This window comes from Crocodylus porosus, unplaced genomic scaffold (genome assembly GCF_001723895.1).
Source record: "Crocodylus porosus isolate Cpor-Errol unplaced genomic scaffold, CroPor_comp1, whole genome shotgun sequence".
Classification (NCBI taxonomy): domain Eukaryota; kingdom Metazoa; phylum Chordata; order Crocodylia; family Crocodylidae; genus Crocodylus; species Crocodylus porosus.
Window position 1 is genome coordinate 76,228,061 of NW_017728947.1, and position 18,287 is coordinate 76,246,347.

General features: G+C 50.3%; 1 protein-coding gene across 1 annotated transcript in view; it reads right to left on the reverse strand.

Moving 5' to 3' along the window:
- Positions 1 to 1,643: 1,643 nt before the first annotated feature.
- TGFB3 (transforming growth factor beta 3) overlaps positions 1,644 to 18,287 on the reverse strand; it is a 23,256-nt gene continuing 6,612 nt past the window's right edge. The window contains 8 exon segments of the mRNA XM_019551136.1: positions 1,644 to 2,755; positions 5,173 to 5,326; positions 7,041 to 7,212; positions 8,071 to 8,178; positions 9,618 to 9,747; positions 11,694 to 11,857; positions 17,966 to 18,079; positions 18,082 to 18,283. Coding sequence (XP_019406681.1) covers positions 2,597 to 2,755; positions 5,173 to 5,326; positions 7,041 to 7,212; positions 8,071 to 8,178; positions 9,618 to 9,747; positions 11,694 to 11,857; positions 17,966 to 18,079; positions 18,082 to 18,283 — 1,203 coding nt within the window. The 3' untranslated portion in view covers positions 1,644 to 2,596.

An 18,287-nucleotide genomic window follows, 5' to 3' on the forward strand; every position in this document is an offset into this window, starting at 1 on the left:
AGTAATAAGCTATGCAGTCAGCACCTGTCATCAGAGGACATTGCCCTAACTGCATGATCTAGGCTAGTAAAGCACACAAGCTGTAATTGCACCTGCCCCTGTCCTAGCCACCAGCCCACCACCTGGGGTTTTCTTTAACTCCTTAAAATGCTTGAAATGGTATTGGGACAGACAGCACCACAGGGATGTTAACAGCAACTGCCTGCTTTGGAGAACCAGTCTGGGACTCCATGGAAAGCTACTTCACCTGAGGTCCATGCAGGGGCCTCACCACGGGTGACTTAGCACTACCAGCCAAGTGTCATTTTACACAGGTGTTGGGGATGGTGAGGTGATGGAGGGGAGGGGGCTCTGTTATAGCTTCAAGATCATGACTAGGAATGACTGAGCATCTATGAATTTATGAGTCACAGGATTTGCATATGCAAAGCCCTGTTGGAGCAGGTCTGTTTATGGGCTCCTTACTATTTAGAGCAGGGGTGCTCAACCTCCAGCTTGCAGGCCAGATGTGACCCATGGAGCTTTGGAATCTGGCCCATGGGTCAGGATGGTGGTGGGGAAGCAGGGACAGTTAATACTACCCACCCCCCCCACCAAAATCCCAAGACCTGTGCAATGGATTGGAGCTGGGCCACAACCCTCCCCCCACTGCCAGAGCAAGGTTGCACCACACCCCCTTCCCTCTGTGGCTGGGTTGGGTCCAGGCTGCACCCCCTTCTCCCTGTGGGGCCAGGTCATGTCCCTTCCCCTGCTGCTGGTCCTGGGTGGAGCAAAACCAAGCTCCCTTTCTTCATGTGGCTAAAGCAAGGCTGGGCTGCCCACCACCCCCTCCAGACAATCAGATGGGAGTCCCACCCTGCATACCCTGGGCACCAGATTAGGTCCACTAGTTGGATCTGGTCCACAGGGTGAAACAAGCATTGCCCATCCAACCCCACAGGCAAAAGTTGAGCACCACTGATCTAGAGACAGCTGCAGGCAGAAGGCAACATATTTCTCTGGAAAACCACATCTTTTCTAAAGGAACATTAGATTGAGTGATGTATGGACTGTACCTTGCCTTGACCAGGTCTGTGACATAGTGTACTACATTTGGGTTTTAAAGTTTGGTAAACTGAAAAAATTTGAGCATGTCTATGGGATACTGTCTTGGGTTTAGTTGCATACAAGTCCAGCTTTGGTAAGCCTTATGTCTTTGCCTAGGACTGGCAAGCTGTAACTGCTTGCCTTCTTGCTTGGCAGGGCACATTCAGGTGCTTGCTAACCAAATACCTGAAGCTGTTAAGCCAGTAACTGTACTGGCATGCTGACAGGCCACACAGAACTGCATGTCATAGGTGCTGAAGGGAAGGTTGTGTGCAAGTCTCCAAGAGCACTTGGGGAGGCGGCAAACATGTCAGGGGCTTATGTGGGACAGGTCTTATACACAACAGATCCCTTTCATGGGAACTGCATGCATCTCCAGTATGAACCTTCAGGCTATTTCCCTTGGCCAGGAGAAGAACTGAAGCTTGCTTGAGTGTTTTCACTCTGTGTGCCTCAGACTGGTCTACTCTGATATGTTCCCAATGAGAGTGGGTTGTAGGGGATGGTGGGCATGTTTCAGAGTTATCCTATATTATTTGTTGCAGGTAGAGCACAACTTTGAAATGCTAAAATCTCTACTATTTCAGCAGACAGTTTTTCTGGTGAGAAAATGATTGTTCCCCCCCCACAAAATATTTATTTTTTACAATGTTTCTGAGATTAATATTTTTTAAAAACCTTGGCAGGTAAGGCCTGGACCAGGTCTTTGTGCAGGAGAGGTACTGAATACCCTAGAGCACCTCACATACCACAATACAGATAGAGTCCTTTGGGGGTAATCGCCCCAAACTGGATGGATCCAAAATTCAGGTACCCCAGGAGCAGTGGTGCCCACCCTGACCCAGAAACCATCTATCAGGAATTCCAGGAAAGGAGTGGAGCTGTATGGCAAACACAGAGGAAACCTCAACCATTCTGCAAATGGAGTCAGTGTGCTCTCCCCTCCTCTCAGACAGGCCCATCCTGAGAAGCTCTGAGGAGCAAGATTCTGGGTGCCTTTCTCAACCTCTTCTCAGTTAATGCTCTTTGTTCAGAGAAAACTTAAATTTCTTCCTTCAGAAGGAAATTCTAATTCTTCACAATAGAGGAGCAGGCTGAAGTCAGGGGACAGCTGTAGTGTGAGCAGGAAGCACTGGCCAGTCTCTCTTCCCACCCCACTTTTGACCATTCTCGCCACACTCTTGCTTCCCTTTCTCAGCCATCCATGCTTCAAAACACAGTGCAGTTTCTCCATTCAGTGTCCCTCTTCCCCCATGAATGTCCAACCTTTATCGAGAGTACAGTATTCACATCACCAAATGACTCCCAGAAGGAAGGAAACTGAGTCAACAGGACACAAAAACACTCCAGAATGGATCCCTAGAGAGCTGGTACATCCTGAGCTGCAGGGTTGGAAGCCCAGGCCTGGGTGCATGGGGTCCCTGGCCCCCTGGTTCTATTCCTAGTGCTCTGGAAGAAGGAGGGAGAGCAGTGATAGATCCTCTTGACTTTGGGTGGGACTGGTTGCCTTTCAGCTGCACTTGCAGGATTTCACCACCATGTTGGAAAGCTGCTCTACTTTAGGGGTCCTCCCAATGTAGTACAGGATGGTGAGAGGCTCTAGGTCCTGGGGAACGCAGCAAGGTGAGGCAGATGCCTCAGGGTTCAGCGTATTGTAGAGACCCAGCACCTGGGGAAAAGAAGCATATTTAAGACCTGGTCAAAGATTCCTGACATTACTGGGGCTGCCACTCCATGGGTTGGAACTGGTTTTTAATCACACTCTCCACCATTGTACTTGACTGACTGCCAGGCAGGAGCATCCTCCAAGAGGCTTGGCCCAAAAAGTGGCCCATGTTAAAAGGTTCTAATCTGCACTGTAGTACCTACGAGCCCTTGTTTATTGTCAAGTCCTCTACTCTGTGGCAGATGACTTCAGTGCAAGGACAGCCAAAGTAAAAACAGATCCTCCCAGCTCTGCACTGACAGCCATCAGTGTCCCATTTTACAATTTTAACAATGCTGGGTGTAACCAATTTGGGGCCATGCTATCCTGGGTTCCATAAAAGACAGCTGAAAAAATCAATTTTGTTGATTTCAGCCAACATCTCCAAATAGTACTGGATGTAATACCACCCGCTCAAGTATCCACAGGTCCCTCCCAACTTTCAGCCATCTGATGAACTCGCTCTCCATTCCATTCTCCAAGTCATTACGGGATCATACTGGAGTCAAAAGAGAGTCCTGTGGGACCTCACTGGATTCTTCCTCCCAGCTGGTCCTGAACCACTGACAAATGCTCCAGTCATAGAGCTGTCTTACAGCAGTTGCCATGTTTCTCTCCAGAGGTAGCTGCATGTCAATGGCACATGATTTCTAGCCTCATGGGGCCAAAAAGGCTCTCACATTCCCCAGCTTGGTCTCATTTCCTTCAGTGGAGCTGGTCCTGGTTTAAATGAGAGCAGAGTTTGGCCCACTGTCATGGGGAATGAAACGTGCTATGGAAACAATCTTTTTTATTATTAATCTGATCGATTTAATTCACTTTTCTCCAGTTGAATCCCTGGATGCTGAATTAAAGCATTGCCAGCTTTGCCTGAGTCACTATACATTGACCCCAGTGTACAAGCCAGCAGCAAGGTTGGTTCAGTGCAACTGATCCTGGAGTTTTTTATCTTTCACTATGTTTCCCCGGGCACCCCTGACAAACCGCAGTAGATGCACTGTTCTAAGAACCCACTGGGGTTTCTAGTTAGTTGTGCTGCTCATTAATTCTCTTCTTGTCTGTTTTCCTTTGAAAATACGAACCAGCCCAAATTCTCCTCTCACGTGCACTGCTTCAGCCCCACTGACTTTCATAAAGTTGTCCATGGTGGCTGATGGGAAAATGCAACCCCTTGCATGTGCACATTTGTTCTTTGTCTTTGCCCTGGGAACGGGACTTTGTTCCCAAAGAGCTCTGCTCTTTGCCCTGTGTTCTGCTTCCAGCCTTTGTTCTCATTCATTCCCTTGGTTCCAGGCCTCCTGCTGCCATCAGGCCTGGCAGAAGTACATATGCTGAAGTTTTCAAGAGTGCGCTAACCTGTTTCCTGCAGTCTCTCCCTTGTCCAGGTAACAAGCTACTAAAGACCTTTTTAATGAACCTGAAGCTAAGTAGCCAGTGGGTGATTCCATCTTCCACGTCTCCAAGCAGTAGCAGCCCCTGCATGTTCTTCTGGCTCATCATGTTTCCTTGTGCAGCTACGGCAGCGGAAGGTCGAAGCCTATGCCTCTTAGCCTGCACCATCCTCATATCCTTGACCCTTGGCCTTTCTCCTGCCCCCATTCCTTTGTGTCACTGTCTTTCTGTTCCACTTCCAGGATCCTGACCAGACCCAAGTATTCTCAAAGACTGACCAGTGTCTAGCATGAATGATAACTAGTGGGTTACCTAAAAGCATAAGTTTCTGCACATTTTACATGTGGATCATACTGTTAACTGGGCTTCTCTGCAGCTGTCACTATGGAACCACCCATGGGCTATGCTGGCATTTTTCAGTAAGGAAAGGCACCCATGCACAACAGGAAACTTCTCATGTAGCCATTTTACTTTCTGCATTGAACCAGCCTGTTACATACCCCATGCATCCTGGAGGGCATATTTAGTTCTTTATGTACAAAAGATTTCCCCACCATTTGAATGCAGCCATCTCTGTACAAGAGCATTAGCTGACAGTTTGGAGCATAGGCAACAGAAAAATCCTGTCTCCAACAGAAACTGCAGGTGGGTCAGAATGGCAATCAAAAAGTTGCCACCAATACCATCTCTCCAAAGCTGAAATTTGACCTGAATATTTTGGCTGACATCACCAACAATTACCAAAAACCTACCCAGGATAGCAAATGGTCATCCCTGCCTTGTTAAAAATCGCATCTGAAGGATGGTCACAAGCATCCTTTAACACTGAACTGGGGACAAGCGTAGAACTGACTCCACAGGTGGAGTGCCCCTCACTGGTCTAAAGGAAATGGTCTACATGAATCCCAATGAGATCAGACTTGTAGGGTCACAGCTCCAGTAGCCATGCCCAGCTGGAAGCCCTTAAGAGTATTAACCACCTGCCGTACCGTGCTGTGAGTTGTGTCTGCACTGCGGAGGTATGGGCAGGGACCCGAACAAAAGTTGGCAAAGTAACCCTTGGGCTCGTGGACCCACTTCCAGCCCAGGTCCTGTCGGAAGTCTATGTAAAGAGGGCGAACACAGCAGTTTTCCTCCAAGTTCCTGAAACAAACCATTGGCACAAAGTGAATCCAAGTACCAGAGAAATGGAGACTTTCTGCTCTACCCCACCCCCGCCAGGGCTTAGGGAATTCACAGTCTACTGAGGGATACAGTCTCTTGACCAGTAGGTGCTAGCGTGCCCAACACTTGCTGGGAAAGCATGGCTAGGGCTCCATTCTCTGTGGACATAACAAACAGAGATAGCAAAGCACAAGAGGGGCTGGTCTGTAAACATGGTGGTCCCCAATATCCACCACCAGGTGGCTCCACCATTATGACATATACTAGCAAATTGCCCATCAAAAATGATGGGGGGGGCAGCAGGGACAGAGCACAGCATTTGGCCCTGCGCCCTTGTTCCCCTCCCTCCCCTGTGCTAGTCTGGCCCCACCCCCTTCAGGCCTGACCCAGTTTGGGTTCAGGGCCAGGGCTGTTCCCCCTCCTTTCCTCCCCCAACACCCTGCCCTCCTCAGCTGCAGCACCTCTGCCCCTGCTTTGGGGCTGGGTCTGCTCCCCCAACCCCCACCCCTTCAGCTGTTCTCCCCCACCTCCAGGGCTGGGTCCACGTCTGCCCCCCTGCCTGCCACTTTGGGCCTGGGGCCTCCCCTCCCACCCCACCAGCTTCGGGTCTGGCCTGCTCTCCCCTGCAGCTGCTGCAACATCCATACCACCACTGGCCCGCCTGCGTGTGGGCCTGGCAGTGCCCATGGTTCTGGGTTTGGTGGTAGCCACAGACCCAGCAGCAGCGGGTGCAGGCCTAGTGGCAGCCACAGGCACAGGGCGGTGGCTGCAGACAGGGTGGCAGCCATCACTACCGGTGACTGCCCCCTCTCCTCTCTCCCGCCAGATTTTGTTGGGAAGTGATGGGGGGCTGTTCTGGCCCATGGCTCCAAGGAGCATATCGGGGGGTGAGGCCAGCGCTGCTGTCCTCACTCCCCAGCTCTGTCCCCTCTGTTATGGCAGGGCTCTGGTCCCCGCTGTCCCCCTCTGCCTCCAAGTGGGGAAGCCAGCTGGCCTGCCCCCCACCCCCCTCATGCTTTCAGTCCCCACTGTCATAGCAGTGCTCTGCCATCTGTCATGTCTATCTAGAGGACTTCAATCGACTGCTAAGACAGCCAGTCAGAGCGTGAATAAAGTGTTATGGACAAACAGACAGACAGACAAAGGTTTTTATAATATTAGAATGGAGGGGAAAAGAGGAGCCTCTGTACATAGGAAAATACCTTTAAATAGAAGCTACATCTTAGAAACAAACCAAAATGCTCAAGAACAGGGACCCTATTCTGCAGGCTCTAAAAAGTTCATCCCAAGACCCTGCCTGGTCAGTGATGTAGCAGGTTTCCATTCAGAGGGACAGTCTGAATGAGTCTCCAAGACAACAGCATAGGGCCCTGTGGGTTCCTCTCTGACTAGCCAGCCCCTTGATCACCAGAGCAAGGCCAATATAGGTCCATCTCTATTTCCTGGATACTGCTATGCCCTTGTCCTGAGACAGAGGAATAGCATCTCAAGCTAGCCCAGCACAGATCTGTCCAAAAGAAGAGAGACCCAAGGAACCACACTCATTCACATCCCAAGAGTTTCTGATGCGCTTTCTAGGATTTTACCCTACTGCATGGCAGAAAAAAAATGGCCATAGAAATGGGAGCCTTGTCATTCTGTGAATAAGGGGGCAGATTAACTCCAGGAGTGGGAAGGGTCCCATTTCCCTTACCGGAAGCAGTAATTCGTGTCCAGGGCTCGTCTCTTCCTCTGGCCTCCCAAACCTGGGTTCTCCAGCCGATGTGGGGGTAACATCATCAAGATCAGGTGGGGGTTGTGAAGGTCCTTTTGCTTCTTCAGGCGTCCCAGGTCCCCACGTCCATAGTCATCTTCACTATCAATGCCTACAGAGAGAAAATGGCCCTCAAAAGTCTGTCTCAGAGCAGAATTGGAGAGTGAAGATGCAGGGAGGTCTTTCTACAGTCTGGAGGAATGTATTTAACATTGGCTCCTACTCCTACTTCTGAACTGAAGAGAAGTACTCAATCTCCATGTTTATTCACTCCGGGCCTTCTTTCCTGGCTGCCCCACACCCCATCCCCTTGGACTCCTCACTCTCCACAGTGAATTTGATTGCTGCTGGCTTGAAAAAGAGGCTCATGGCCATTTGTTTTACCATTTGCAAACTGCTGGTGGGGCCATTAATCCACCCCACTCATTCTTGGCCTTGGTCCCTGGACAAGCAGAAAGATGAATGGTTTAAAGATGTCAGATCACTGGCACTCCACAGAACAGCCTCAGAAATGAAGTCTATGGGGGCCAGTGGCAGCATCCCAGGGCTGCAGGCCAGGAGGTTCCTACTTCTTTATCCAGCCAAGCCACTGACTCTCTGCCACTTCAGGCAGGACTCATGATTTGTCTCAGTCACCCTAGCTGGAAACCAGAGTGAAAAGCAGAAGCATACTGGAAGACTGAGAATGCATCAGAGCCAGTGTTTTATCCCAGAGAGAGAATAAATACAGAATTATCTCACTGAATGCACGGACATGGGCAGTCGCGCATCTCTGTACACGCAAGCACTCCAAGCCTACATGCAGAATGCGTGCACTACAAGTCAGCATGCAAATTCAAATGCACCATCACTGTGCGTACATTTAAAGCACTCAGACATGCAGAGCAACACCTGAATTTGATTCTTCTTCTCCAGCAGCTCTATGCTCCCCTCTCCCATCAAGTTCCTCCCAACCCCTGCCCCTTGTCACCTTTGAACTTGATCTCCAGCACCTCATGCAGGTTCTCCAGGATGTCACCATTGGGCTGAAAAGTGTGGCATGGACAGTGGATGCTGATCTCCAGACCCAGATTGGACTCTGTAGAGGAGGAGATAAGACTCCATGAGAAACACATTCTTCACTTGTTGGCCAGTTCAAGGGAATCCCAGAGAATCCAGACTCTCCTTTAGTTCCCAATCTGTAAATACTCAGCATCCAACAATATCTGTTGTCCTCTATGAAGGCTGTCAGAAGCTGAGAACTTTTAAAAACCTGGCCCTTTGTGTCAGTGTTAAATAATGTTGATTTTCCACTACCTGGTCTCTAGGTTGTATCTGTGGCAGAGACCTGAAAGCAAGTAAGCTCAGCATGAGTAATTGTTTCACTAAGGGTATTCTACCTATTGGCTGTAGCTTCCTGTTTCTGCTGATCTTTGGGTTAAGCCACAGAGACTGCCCTGAGTCTGTTTTTATATCCACAATAACATCCTGAGAACAGTCATGCAGTGTGGTTGTGAAAGCAGTTTTCATAATGGATCGAGATAAAGTGACAGCTCTTTTTCCATCTTGTGTGCACAGGTAGAAACATCTGGCTCTCTGCTGTGTTAGTAAGGTACTCATCACTTTGATTTCTAGACACTATCCACATCATGGTATCTGTCAGCTAGCGTTACTGTCTGAAGATAACTGCAATTCAGGCTCTGAACTTGGGCCATAAGGACGTAAAATTGAATGGCTCTAAAACAGAAGGAGCCCACAAGCTCCCAGCTCATCCTTTCAGGGACTGGCTTTATGCCAACTGCCTGCATTCCAGTTTTCAGTGACACCTAGCTTCTATCTGAGAGGGCAATCTAGCTGTGACTTATGGTCCCCATGTTCCAGTTGTGAATTATGTCAGTGTTCCTGCTGGGAACTGTCCCATAACTGCTGGCACTGCCAAGTGGTTGCAGAGACAAAACTATTGCTCTTTTCTCAGTCACTGCTGTTTGTATGCTGTGCCACTAAAGTCTCCATCTGCCTAGATATGTCAGAAAGTCTCTCGTATTTCCTCACCTTTACAATGCTACAGACAGACAAGAGAATCAAGATCTGTGGTCACACTAGAGTTCAAAAAATACTTTTCTCTAAAGCATATGCTCTGGTTCATTCAGGAAAGTCTTAGAGCCTATGATATACAAATCAGACTTGATAACTTATCAATCAAAGAATTTTCAATAGCAAAAAGAAAATAAGATCCATCTCTAAATGAAAATACCAAGTGGATTTTGAGTCCTGTACAGATGGAGAAAGTGGGAACTCCAAGGTAGCTATCTAATAGAGGAAGTACCCTACATAGAGTGAGGCAGCCTCATTCTCAAACTGGGAAGAACTGCTTTTAGTGGGACCCTTAGTTCCCCAAACTGAGGGAAGTGCGCTTTGCTACTGGGAGATAGTGATGGGGATTCATTAGCCCTGCATTCATTAGCCCCTTCTGAAGGAGCAACTGCCTGAACTAAACAGACACTCCACACAGCCCAACCAAAACAGCAAGACTCCTACCTCTGTGCAGAAGCCACTCACGCACAGTCTCAGTAACATCAAAGGACAGCCACTCCGGTGAGCCCCGTGTCTGCACATTCCTGCCATTGAGGTAGCGCTGCTTTGCTATGTGCTCATCGGGCCGGAGGATCTGTATTGGGAGAAGGTAAAACAGGAGTAAGTGTGCAAAGGAGTGGGGACCTTGTACCTACCTTGTCTCTCCACTTCAGGAGGTTTGTTACCAACTAAGCCAGGGGGGAGAATCCAGAGAGGGAGAGACTAGGATCGGACTCATCTTTCCTGAATGAACAACCTAGTAAAGGTAAGAGGGCTACAGACTCTTCAGGCACCGAGCCAACCTCTGGAGACCTCCATGTGTCCTGCACATAGGAACCTGAAAACCTCCTCTTGCTGTATCCTGGGGGTGGGCTGTAACTGTAGAGGGAAGCAGCACACTGGAATCCTGACTGCAGGTTAATGGGCGATTTTGTTTTCCAAGTCCCCAGAAAGAGGACCAGGGCTTGTGGGCAGAACCAGCACTGAGACAGGATGGGGGGTCTCACCATCCTGGGTCCCCTAACCTGGCAGGCCCACCAGTCCTGTGGCAAAGTGTTCAGCACTGGAACCCAGCTGATGGCAGGGGTTTAAATGCATATTTAATTGGATTCCTAACCTTGTGAGACCTATGCCCATCCCTACCCCACCCTAAGTTCAAGGCCTGTCTCAACTACCCCCAAACACAGCACAGCACGGTATAGTGGAAACCTCACATTTGAAACTTTCTCCCCAAGTCCCATTGCAAAACCACAAACCAGTCCTCAGAGCATCTCTCTTGGCAGAGCCAAAGCTCATTCCAAAGGGCACTGAGTTCCAGGGGATCATATTCTACAGTTCCTTTGTGCTTATATGCTCTCAGACTCTTTCCCTATCAGTTGCATCAATAGGGAGAACTTCTCTGATTGTTGAGGGGAATCATGGGAAGGTACTGGAGGATGATCAGCACTGCATGCTTATTGCCCACATCCTATGAAATGGGCAGGTTCAAGCCTGCCTGTTTTATACTGGAGACCAGGTTCTAATTCCATGGTTCTCAACCTTTTCAGACTTGAGGCACCCCTTGGAAATACCAGCTCTTAGTTTTCATTCTTTTTTTTTTAACTGCAGAAAAACAATAGAGCAGTCTTTGTTGTAGAGAATCCAGGCCACAACTATGGATTTCTATTTGAAATGTCTGGGTTTATCTTGTGAATCATGTTTGTAAACCTAAAAGTGCTAACATTGTATGGAACCTTACAGCATCCTTGAAAGGAACTCAAAAATGCCATGGCACCCTAGTTGAGAATCACTGTTCTAATTTATACCTCTGTTGGGTAAGCCAGTTGAGGCTTACAGTACCTCCAGACTCAGACCAGAGGTTATTCTGTCTAGGTGGGAGCAAAGCCCCAGAAAGAGGCCAGATTAGCTATTCAGTGAAGGGACCTACAAGCAGGTGAGGTTGGTCTGTTGTTACTGGGAACTCCCACCTAATCTCTGCCTCTCTGTTCTACCACGTCCTTCTGTAAGTTTTTCCTGTATGCCTCTCCCTGTCTCTCCCTATCACCCTTTCATTGCTAAGAAGAGGAAACAGGTTATGTATGACCTGGACAGAAGAGTCCTCTCCTTGGCATACCACTGTCTGCCATGTCACTCACACAGGCAAGACATGCCCCAAGGGGAGCCAAAGCTTATGGAAGCAGGGGTCCCTCTGATAGCACTTCACTGGTAACTAGAGGCTCCCTCTCCGCCTCCCTCATCATAATGGCAGCAAGGCGCCTCTGAGGAGGCAGCGCCATAGTGGGATGCTCAGAGTGTCAGAAAGAAGGTAGCAAGAAACCGGGCAGGATCCCAAAGGGGACAGAACCCCTGAGGAGAAGAAGGACATGAAAAGGTAAGGCAAGGCTAGCTGGCTGCCTGCTTCAAACAGGGTAGAAAGAGAACTGAAAAAGGGTTTTCCTCCATGCTCTTGCCCACCCTGCTTGAGGTTTTCACTGAGGATCCATAGCAGAGCTACTTTTGCTGTCTGCCCCACCGTGCTCAGAGGGTGGCAAGGGCTCTCACCTGGAAGAGCTCAATGCGCTGTTCAGCGCGTTTGGAGCTTAGGTTGGGCACTCGCAGGACCCGGAACTCGGCCCGGAACAGGTTAGTGCTGTTCTTCTCTGCTGACGACACGTTGAAGCGAAACACGTTGGAGGTGACACCCTTGGGGCAGATGCCCAACTCATCTATAAGACAAGGAGAGAGAGACTGAAGAGCAAGGGCCAGAGAAACAAAGCCCGGTCCATAACTTGCACAGAACTGGTGAGGGGCATTCAGAACAGTGCGTGCCCTTCAGACCTCCCACCACTTTTGAACTGATGTATGAATGTCCTGGCAGGAGGGAAGGGAGTAACACAAATGTTCCTCCCTCTCCCTGTTCCAAAGCTGAAGAGCCCAACTGGATCTGCCACCAGCACCTTTAAATCCAAGTCATCTAACTCTGTTCAGGGCAGGTCCAGTCAACATGGGAGTCACAAGACAGAAGAGCAGTCCAAAGGGCCCTGAAGAAATTAGATACTTAGGTAGAAAATAACAATGAAACTCAACCTGGAAACAAGCCTGCTGAGAACACCACCCAGTTGACAGATAAACAGTAGAAAGAGAAGGTCTGAGACACAAGAGAGGCCCCATAGGAAGCAGTCTCACCTCACCTGGACACTGTTTTCTCAGCCTGATTCCTCCTCCGGCTGATGCTTGTAGAACTGTTCCATCCCCCCACTCCCTCCCCCGTTCATGCAGCTGCCTAAGTTCATGCTTCCCTTTCTTCCTGGGTTCACAACAGCTTTTGCTGTTTTCCAAACCAGCTTTCCTGCCTCACTCTGGCACCTGGAGATGCAGCATCTGTGCGGCCCTGTTCTCACCAGGCCCTGCTCCTGTGAGGCGGTAGTGCGGTGTGGTGGTGCTCTGTCTCCACCCGCCCCCACATGCCCCCTGGGACCTTTCATGCCTATCCCCAGTTGACAGTCCCTGCATTACTGCATTCCAATGATTTGCAACTGTTGCAAGTGAATGTGTGCCTACACCCTTAGTCTCCTCTATGGAAAGGTGTCACATTTCTCATGAGACAGGAAGTTAAGGCCTTGACCGCATGTGCTCCCAGGGGGCACTTGTAAGTCTTAGTCGATGTGTGTGTATGAAGCACCTTAAAATCCTTGGCAAAGAGTACTAAAGAAAAACCCTTGGCCAGTTGTTATACCACTTATTTTTCCCACAGTCATCACATCCCCTTCTGCCTATCTGTCTGTCTAGCTAGCTGCTTATCGCCTTCCCAGCTGAAATCTTGCAAGCAGTTTCTAGTAGAAAGAACAATTTGCCTCCTCCCTTCCCAGCCTGTTGGTTTGGTTAATTTAATTTACAGTAGCAGCTAGCGTACATGTGCTGTGTATGGAAGGGCAGTGCAGCAGAAGCTGAGCTAGGCAACCAAGTTCTGCATTTAACTCTGGAGTGTGATGAGGTCTGGGCTCAAGTCTGGTCTCTTGTGGTAGCGAGCTCCAATGCATGGGTCCAGCTCCTATGTAAGCACCATCTCCTGCACCTGTGGGACTCCCCTGCTAGTTGCTTGTTTCATTGCTCTGGTGGGATATGGCTGTTGATGGAGGTCATGGCTGCAGGAGGAGAGGCAACCTCTCAAGGAGCAAGATAATCCTATGGAGGCACTTGATTATCAAGACAGAGATTACAGACTGGACTTTATTGGACACCCTTGCAAAATGGAGCCCCAGCACAATGGACTCACATGGACCCTCCTAAGCAGATCAGCTGTTGTGTCTTCTACCAGCTAGAGTTTTTCCAGGGTGCTTCATCTGTGGCCATGGCAATTTGTAGTAACTGACCCTGAAGATCAGGGTATAGGCTCTTGGCCAGTCACTATTCAAGTGGTTGTTTGTCCTTATGCCTATTTGGGTTTCCATTAGCACTGAGGAGCCCACAGGCTGCAGACTGACTGATCAATCTGAGAGCAGATTGATGTCTTCAATAGCAGGGGATGCCACCCAGGAAACATCCTCTTCTTCCCTCTGTCACCATCACCTTGATCAAGTCTGGGTTCAGCATTTAATGAAGTTTCTACCTGAGAGAACTGGAGATGGTGCTGTGCATGTCTGAGATCAAGGAGAGGCAGAGCTGGGTGTTGTGTATACCAAAGCTACGTGGTTCCACTAGCTCTCACAAAAAGCTTTACATGGTACCCTTTGCAAGTAAAGGCAGTGGATTGGTAGAACAGCACCATTTCCCAAGCTGCTTTCAATAATGGCCTCTTTTCACCAACCTGAGACCAAGCAAAAGCCAGATTCCACTCCCACACTTTGAGCCCAAATCCAGCCACTGATTGGAAACCAGATGCAACTGAGTTTCCATGCATCTCAGGAGACCTTAGAGGCCTGAAGTGGAGGGCCAAGAGTGACTAAAAAGGTGTTACTCGTCTTTTAAGATTGGTTCTTGTAGGATTTTTCTCTGCTTAAATGTGCTGCGGGGGAGGGGTGGGAGGTGGAAATGAGGTAACCTCTCTCCTTTTTCATGGATATCAGACTCTTCCTACCTCTGAGCCTCCAAAACACACCTTTGTCTTCAGAGAGCTTTGGCTCCTGCTGCTTCCCGACACCGTGGCCTGTCCTACTCATGCCTGCCTGTACAGCACAGAATAGCACAGAGGCGAGGAGATCCAGGTGGCCTACAGGCTGTACCCAACCCATCTGCACCTCTGACGGGGAGACTGCTTCAAGCTTCTGCCGTTTGCTCCTCACATTCTGTCCCCAGGCATCTTTAGGTCTCTCTGGCTGTATCTTTCTGGAGACATTTTCTGGAATAGGCCATTTACCTCAGAAGTTGGATGCAGGTGACAAAGCAGCCCTGTCAGTCACTGACACCACCTGTTAATGGTGCAGCATACCTCAGAGTACAGGTTGGGCACAGGTAAAAGGATGAAAGTGGTCTGGCACTGCTACCTCAGGTCTATCGGAGTGGATGGTATAGGTAGCCAGGCATGGGGACAGGACTGTAGTAGCATCACTGGCCCTCTGGAAACAAAGTCAGGAGACTTTCAAGCCATTGGTGCCCACCTGCTCTCTATGCACCCACTACAGCATGCAAGGCTGGGGAAAGGATGAAAACAGTTTCTACTGTTCACCCCAGGGACACTGCACTGGGAGGGCCTTGGTGACTGCATGGGGCAGAATGCCCTGCTCTCTTAAAAGGGAGACCTTCCCTCTCAGGTGTGTTTACCTTGGGCAATGGCCACAGGAAGCACAGGAGAAAGAGCATTCCCTCACCATGCACATGGGAGGAGTCTGCTCCTGAACATCTTCATCCGCTTTCCTAGAACTGCCAGCCTCTCCCTGCTGCCCCCTTAGCTCCTCAGCTATCCTCATTTTTTAGCTCCTTATCCAAGCCAGTGAGTTTGTCTGGCTGATGTAGCATTAGAACAGAGGTGTGTGCGTGTGTGTGCACGTGCACGTGCAGGCGTTTCAGACTTGTTTGTATTAGCCCAGGGTCCCTTGATGGATTAAGCTCTCCTCCTCCCTCCAAGAGGAGACTGGCTTTTGGCTCAAAATGCAGTCTGAGATCACCTTCTGGCAGAATGACAGTCATGGGAAAGTTGAATCCCAGCCACTTTTGAAGACAGAGGATCAAATTCAGCCCTGATGTAGGTAGGTGAAACTCCACAGATTGCTGTAGGCTCTGCCTGCCTCCACCACAAGCAACTTTGATCCTCTCTCCTATGGTGACCCACTTCCCAAGATGTCTCTTCCTCTGGATAGTGGGAGATGCACTGCCCACCCCTAGGCATTCACAGGCACCTTGGTCTCTTGAATATGGTACTCTGGCACCACATGGACATCCTATTGATGGGGAAAGTTACGTAATAGTAGTGCTAATGACAACAGAAGACTAGAAAGCATTCAGCAGATAGAGCCCAGACTTGTGGAAGCTTCTTCTCTCAGCATCCCTGTCCTTGCCTGCAGCATCCCTTGCTAATCCAGAGCCCTCTTCTCACTCCCAGCTGTGCCGGTGTACCTCATTACTGGCCTAGTCCCTCCCCATTTTGTCACACCGCTTCTCCACTTAGAGGAGGTCTCTCTTCCATTGTGCCCCAACAGTTCTCCTTCTGCCTTCCCAGACTCAAATCTACTCTTCTTGCATGACCTTCAGCTGCCCAGTTGTGCAAGCCAATCCTATATCACATCCAAACTGTGTTTGTTTTCAGTGTGTTTACCAGACTGTAAGCTCTTTGGGGTAGAGCTCTAATCTTCCCATAGGCATGCAGAGCACCATTAATGGTGCTTTAGCAGTGTATAAATACTGCAATAATAGTTTGCTAATGACCTTTGGTCCAGCCATGCAGACTCCCCTGCTCTTCGAGTCCTGCTGCCTCCTGAGAAGAGAGCTAATCATCTAACCATATGGAGTGCAGTCTGCTAGAGATTAAGTGAAATTTGTTGCATTACCACATTGTAACCTATATTCCAACTCATCATGTGTCAAAATTAACATAAACCTGGCAGTGTCAACGGTATGCTGAGACTGCCTGCACTGCATCCCAGCTCCTCTGGTAAACAGTACCCAGGAACTTCTGGCGATAAATCAGCATCTCCCAGGCTGTACTACATGATATGACTGCATGCCCTCCAATGTCTTCCAGCACTGGGGAGCTCCAAGTAGTCACCAAGAGAAATGCTCTGAAGCTACATCTGTTCTGCATCTCCAGTCTGCTCTGGGTTTGGATCTGTTCAGTTCCGGTCTCTGCATCTGCACCCGACTCTGCTTAGTGGGTCTGTTCAGCATCTGCTCTGCACCTGTACAACATGCGTCTTCCAGCACCTCCTTTCTGTCTGTCCCCTGGGAGATAAGGGGGACACAATCTGTTCCATATCAGTGTCTGCTCTTCACCTGTTCAGCATCTTCCTTATTCTATGATCATTTTCCATCTCTTCTTCATCTACACAGCATCCTCATTGACATCTCCGTGGCTGTATCCTCTCAGCAGTTGGCTTTATTCAGCTTGTACATCTTTCTCTTCCTTATGCTAGGTGCATGCTCTGCCCAAACTAAAGGGCCATATCTGTCCCTGCTGTACCTGCTCAGGTCAAAGGAGTTTCACCAGGGAACAATCTAGTTCTGTGCTAGTGATTCTGTTGTCCACACTGTGATTTTTCTTCCTGGCAGTTACGATATGTTCAGTTTATGAAACTCAAACCATCTCCTCTACCACCTTCTTTCTTTTCTTTCCTCTTCTTCTCTCTCCTTCAGTCTCCTGTGTATTTCCTTCCCCCTCTCATCTTCTCCAGGATATCAGGGCTCTAGACACTGGCTTGGCTTACTGCTTCCTGGCTGGAGTCTGGGCTGATGTTATTCCAAGACACTGAAAACCCATCCCTTGCCTGCCCCATTGCCAGGGCTCAGGCTCCTCCACCTGCTGCGGGGCTGCTAACCACCAAGCATTTCACTTTTTAAAAAATCATTGTTTTAACAATTCATCTTCAATTTTTCAGAAATTGTCTCCCGCCCCAACGCCTCCACTGCTTCTCTCCAGATTTGCCTACACACTCCTCCTGGACCCCCCAATGGCTTTCTAGTCTGTTCTCCAATGACTCATTTTACACATGCACACACACACACGCGCATGCACACACACGCACACACACACAAAAGCCTCCCCCTACTGTAATTACAGAGCTCCCCCCACTGTCATTTCAGAGCCCACGAGGACACCTGGTGGCAGCAGAGGGAAGGAAGCTGCTCCTGGCGTTCTCCTTCCAACTCTGCGGCTCCAGGCGGTGGAGTTTCCTAGTGCCCACTGCACTTCTTCTCACGCTGTGCTTTGTTCCCCTTGCTGTCAACCCTCGACTTGCATGCACAGAGATGCACAAAACACGTGGCTCACAGCTTTGGTGAGCACAAGGGGCCCAGCTGACCCTACCTCCGACTTCAGACCAGGAGAACTGGCCACCTCTCTCTGTTCACAGCTTCCCTGGCTCAGCAAACGGGCACCGCCACCACCCCGTGCACACAGCGGGCACATGCACAACCTCAGGCTCATTCAGACACTAAATCCTGGATGGTCTTCTCCAGTCTCCGGTCACTGGCAAGCCATGGAGACAGCCCTCCTCCCTCTGCTGTGCCTCTCTCTCACACACGCACACACACGCACAGGCGCGTCTCGCAGGCGCCGGGGGCGCACAGCGGGCACAGCTGCGGCCCGCCCCGCCCCGCCCCGCGCGCCGTGGGGACCGCCGGGGCACGGGGCTCCGGCCGGGGGGCCGGGCGGGGGAGCAGCCCGCCTGGCCCCGGGAACTCACTGTGCTCGGGCAGGCCCTGGACCATGTCGAACTTGTGCACCTCCTTGGCGTAGTAGTCGGACTCGGAGGCGTCGCGCGCGCAGGCACCGGCGCCGCCGCCGCCCTCCGCGGCGCGCGGGTGCTGTTGAAGAGTGCCAGGACGTGGAAGGGCACGTGGGCCGGCCCCGCCGCGGCGGGCGGGCTGGTGAGGCGCAGCTTGCTCAGGATCTGGCCGCGGATGGCCTCCACCCGCTTCTTGCGGACGTGCTCCAGGTCCAGGCTGGGGCAGGACGAGAGCGCCAGGCTGACGCCGGCCAGGCTCAGCAGCAGCAGCGCCCGCTGC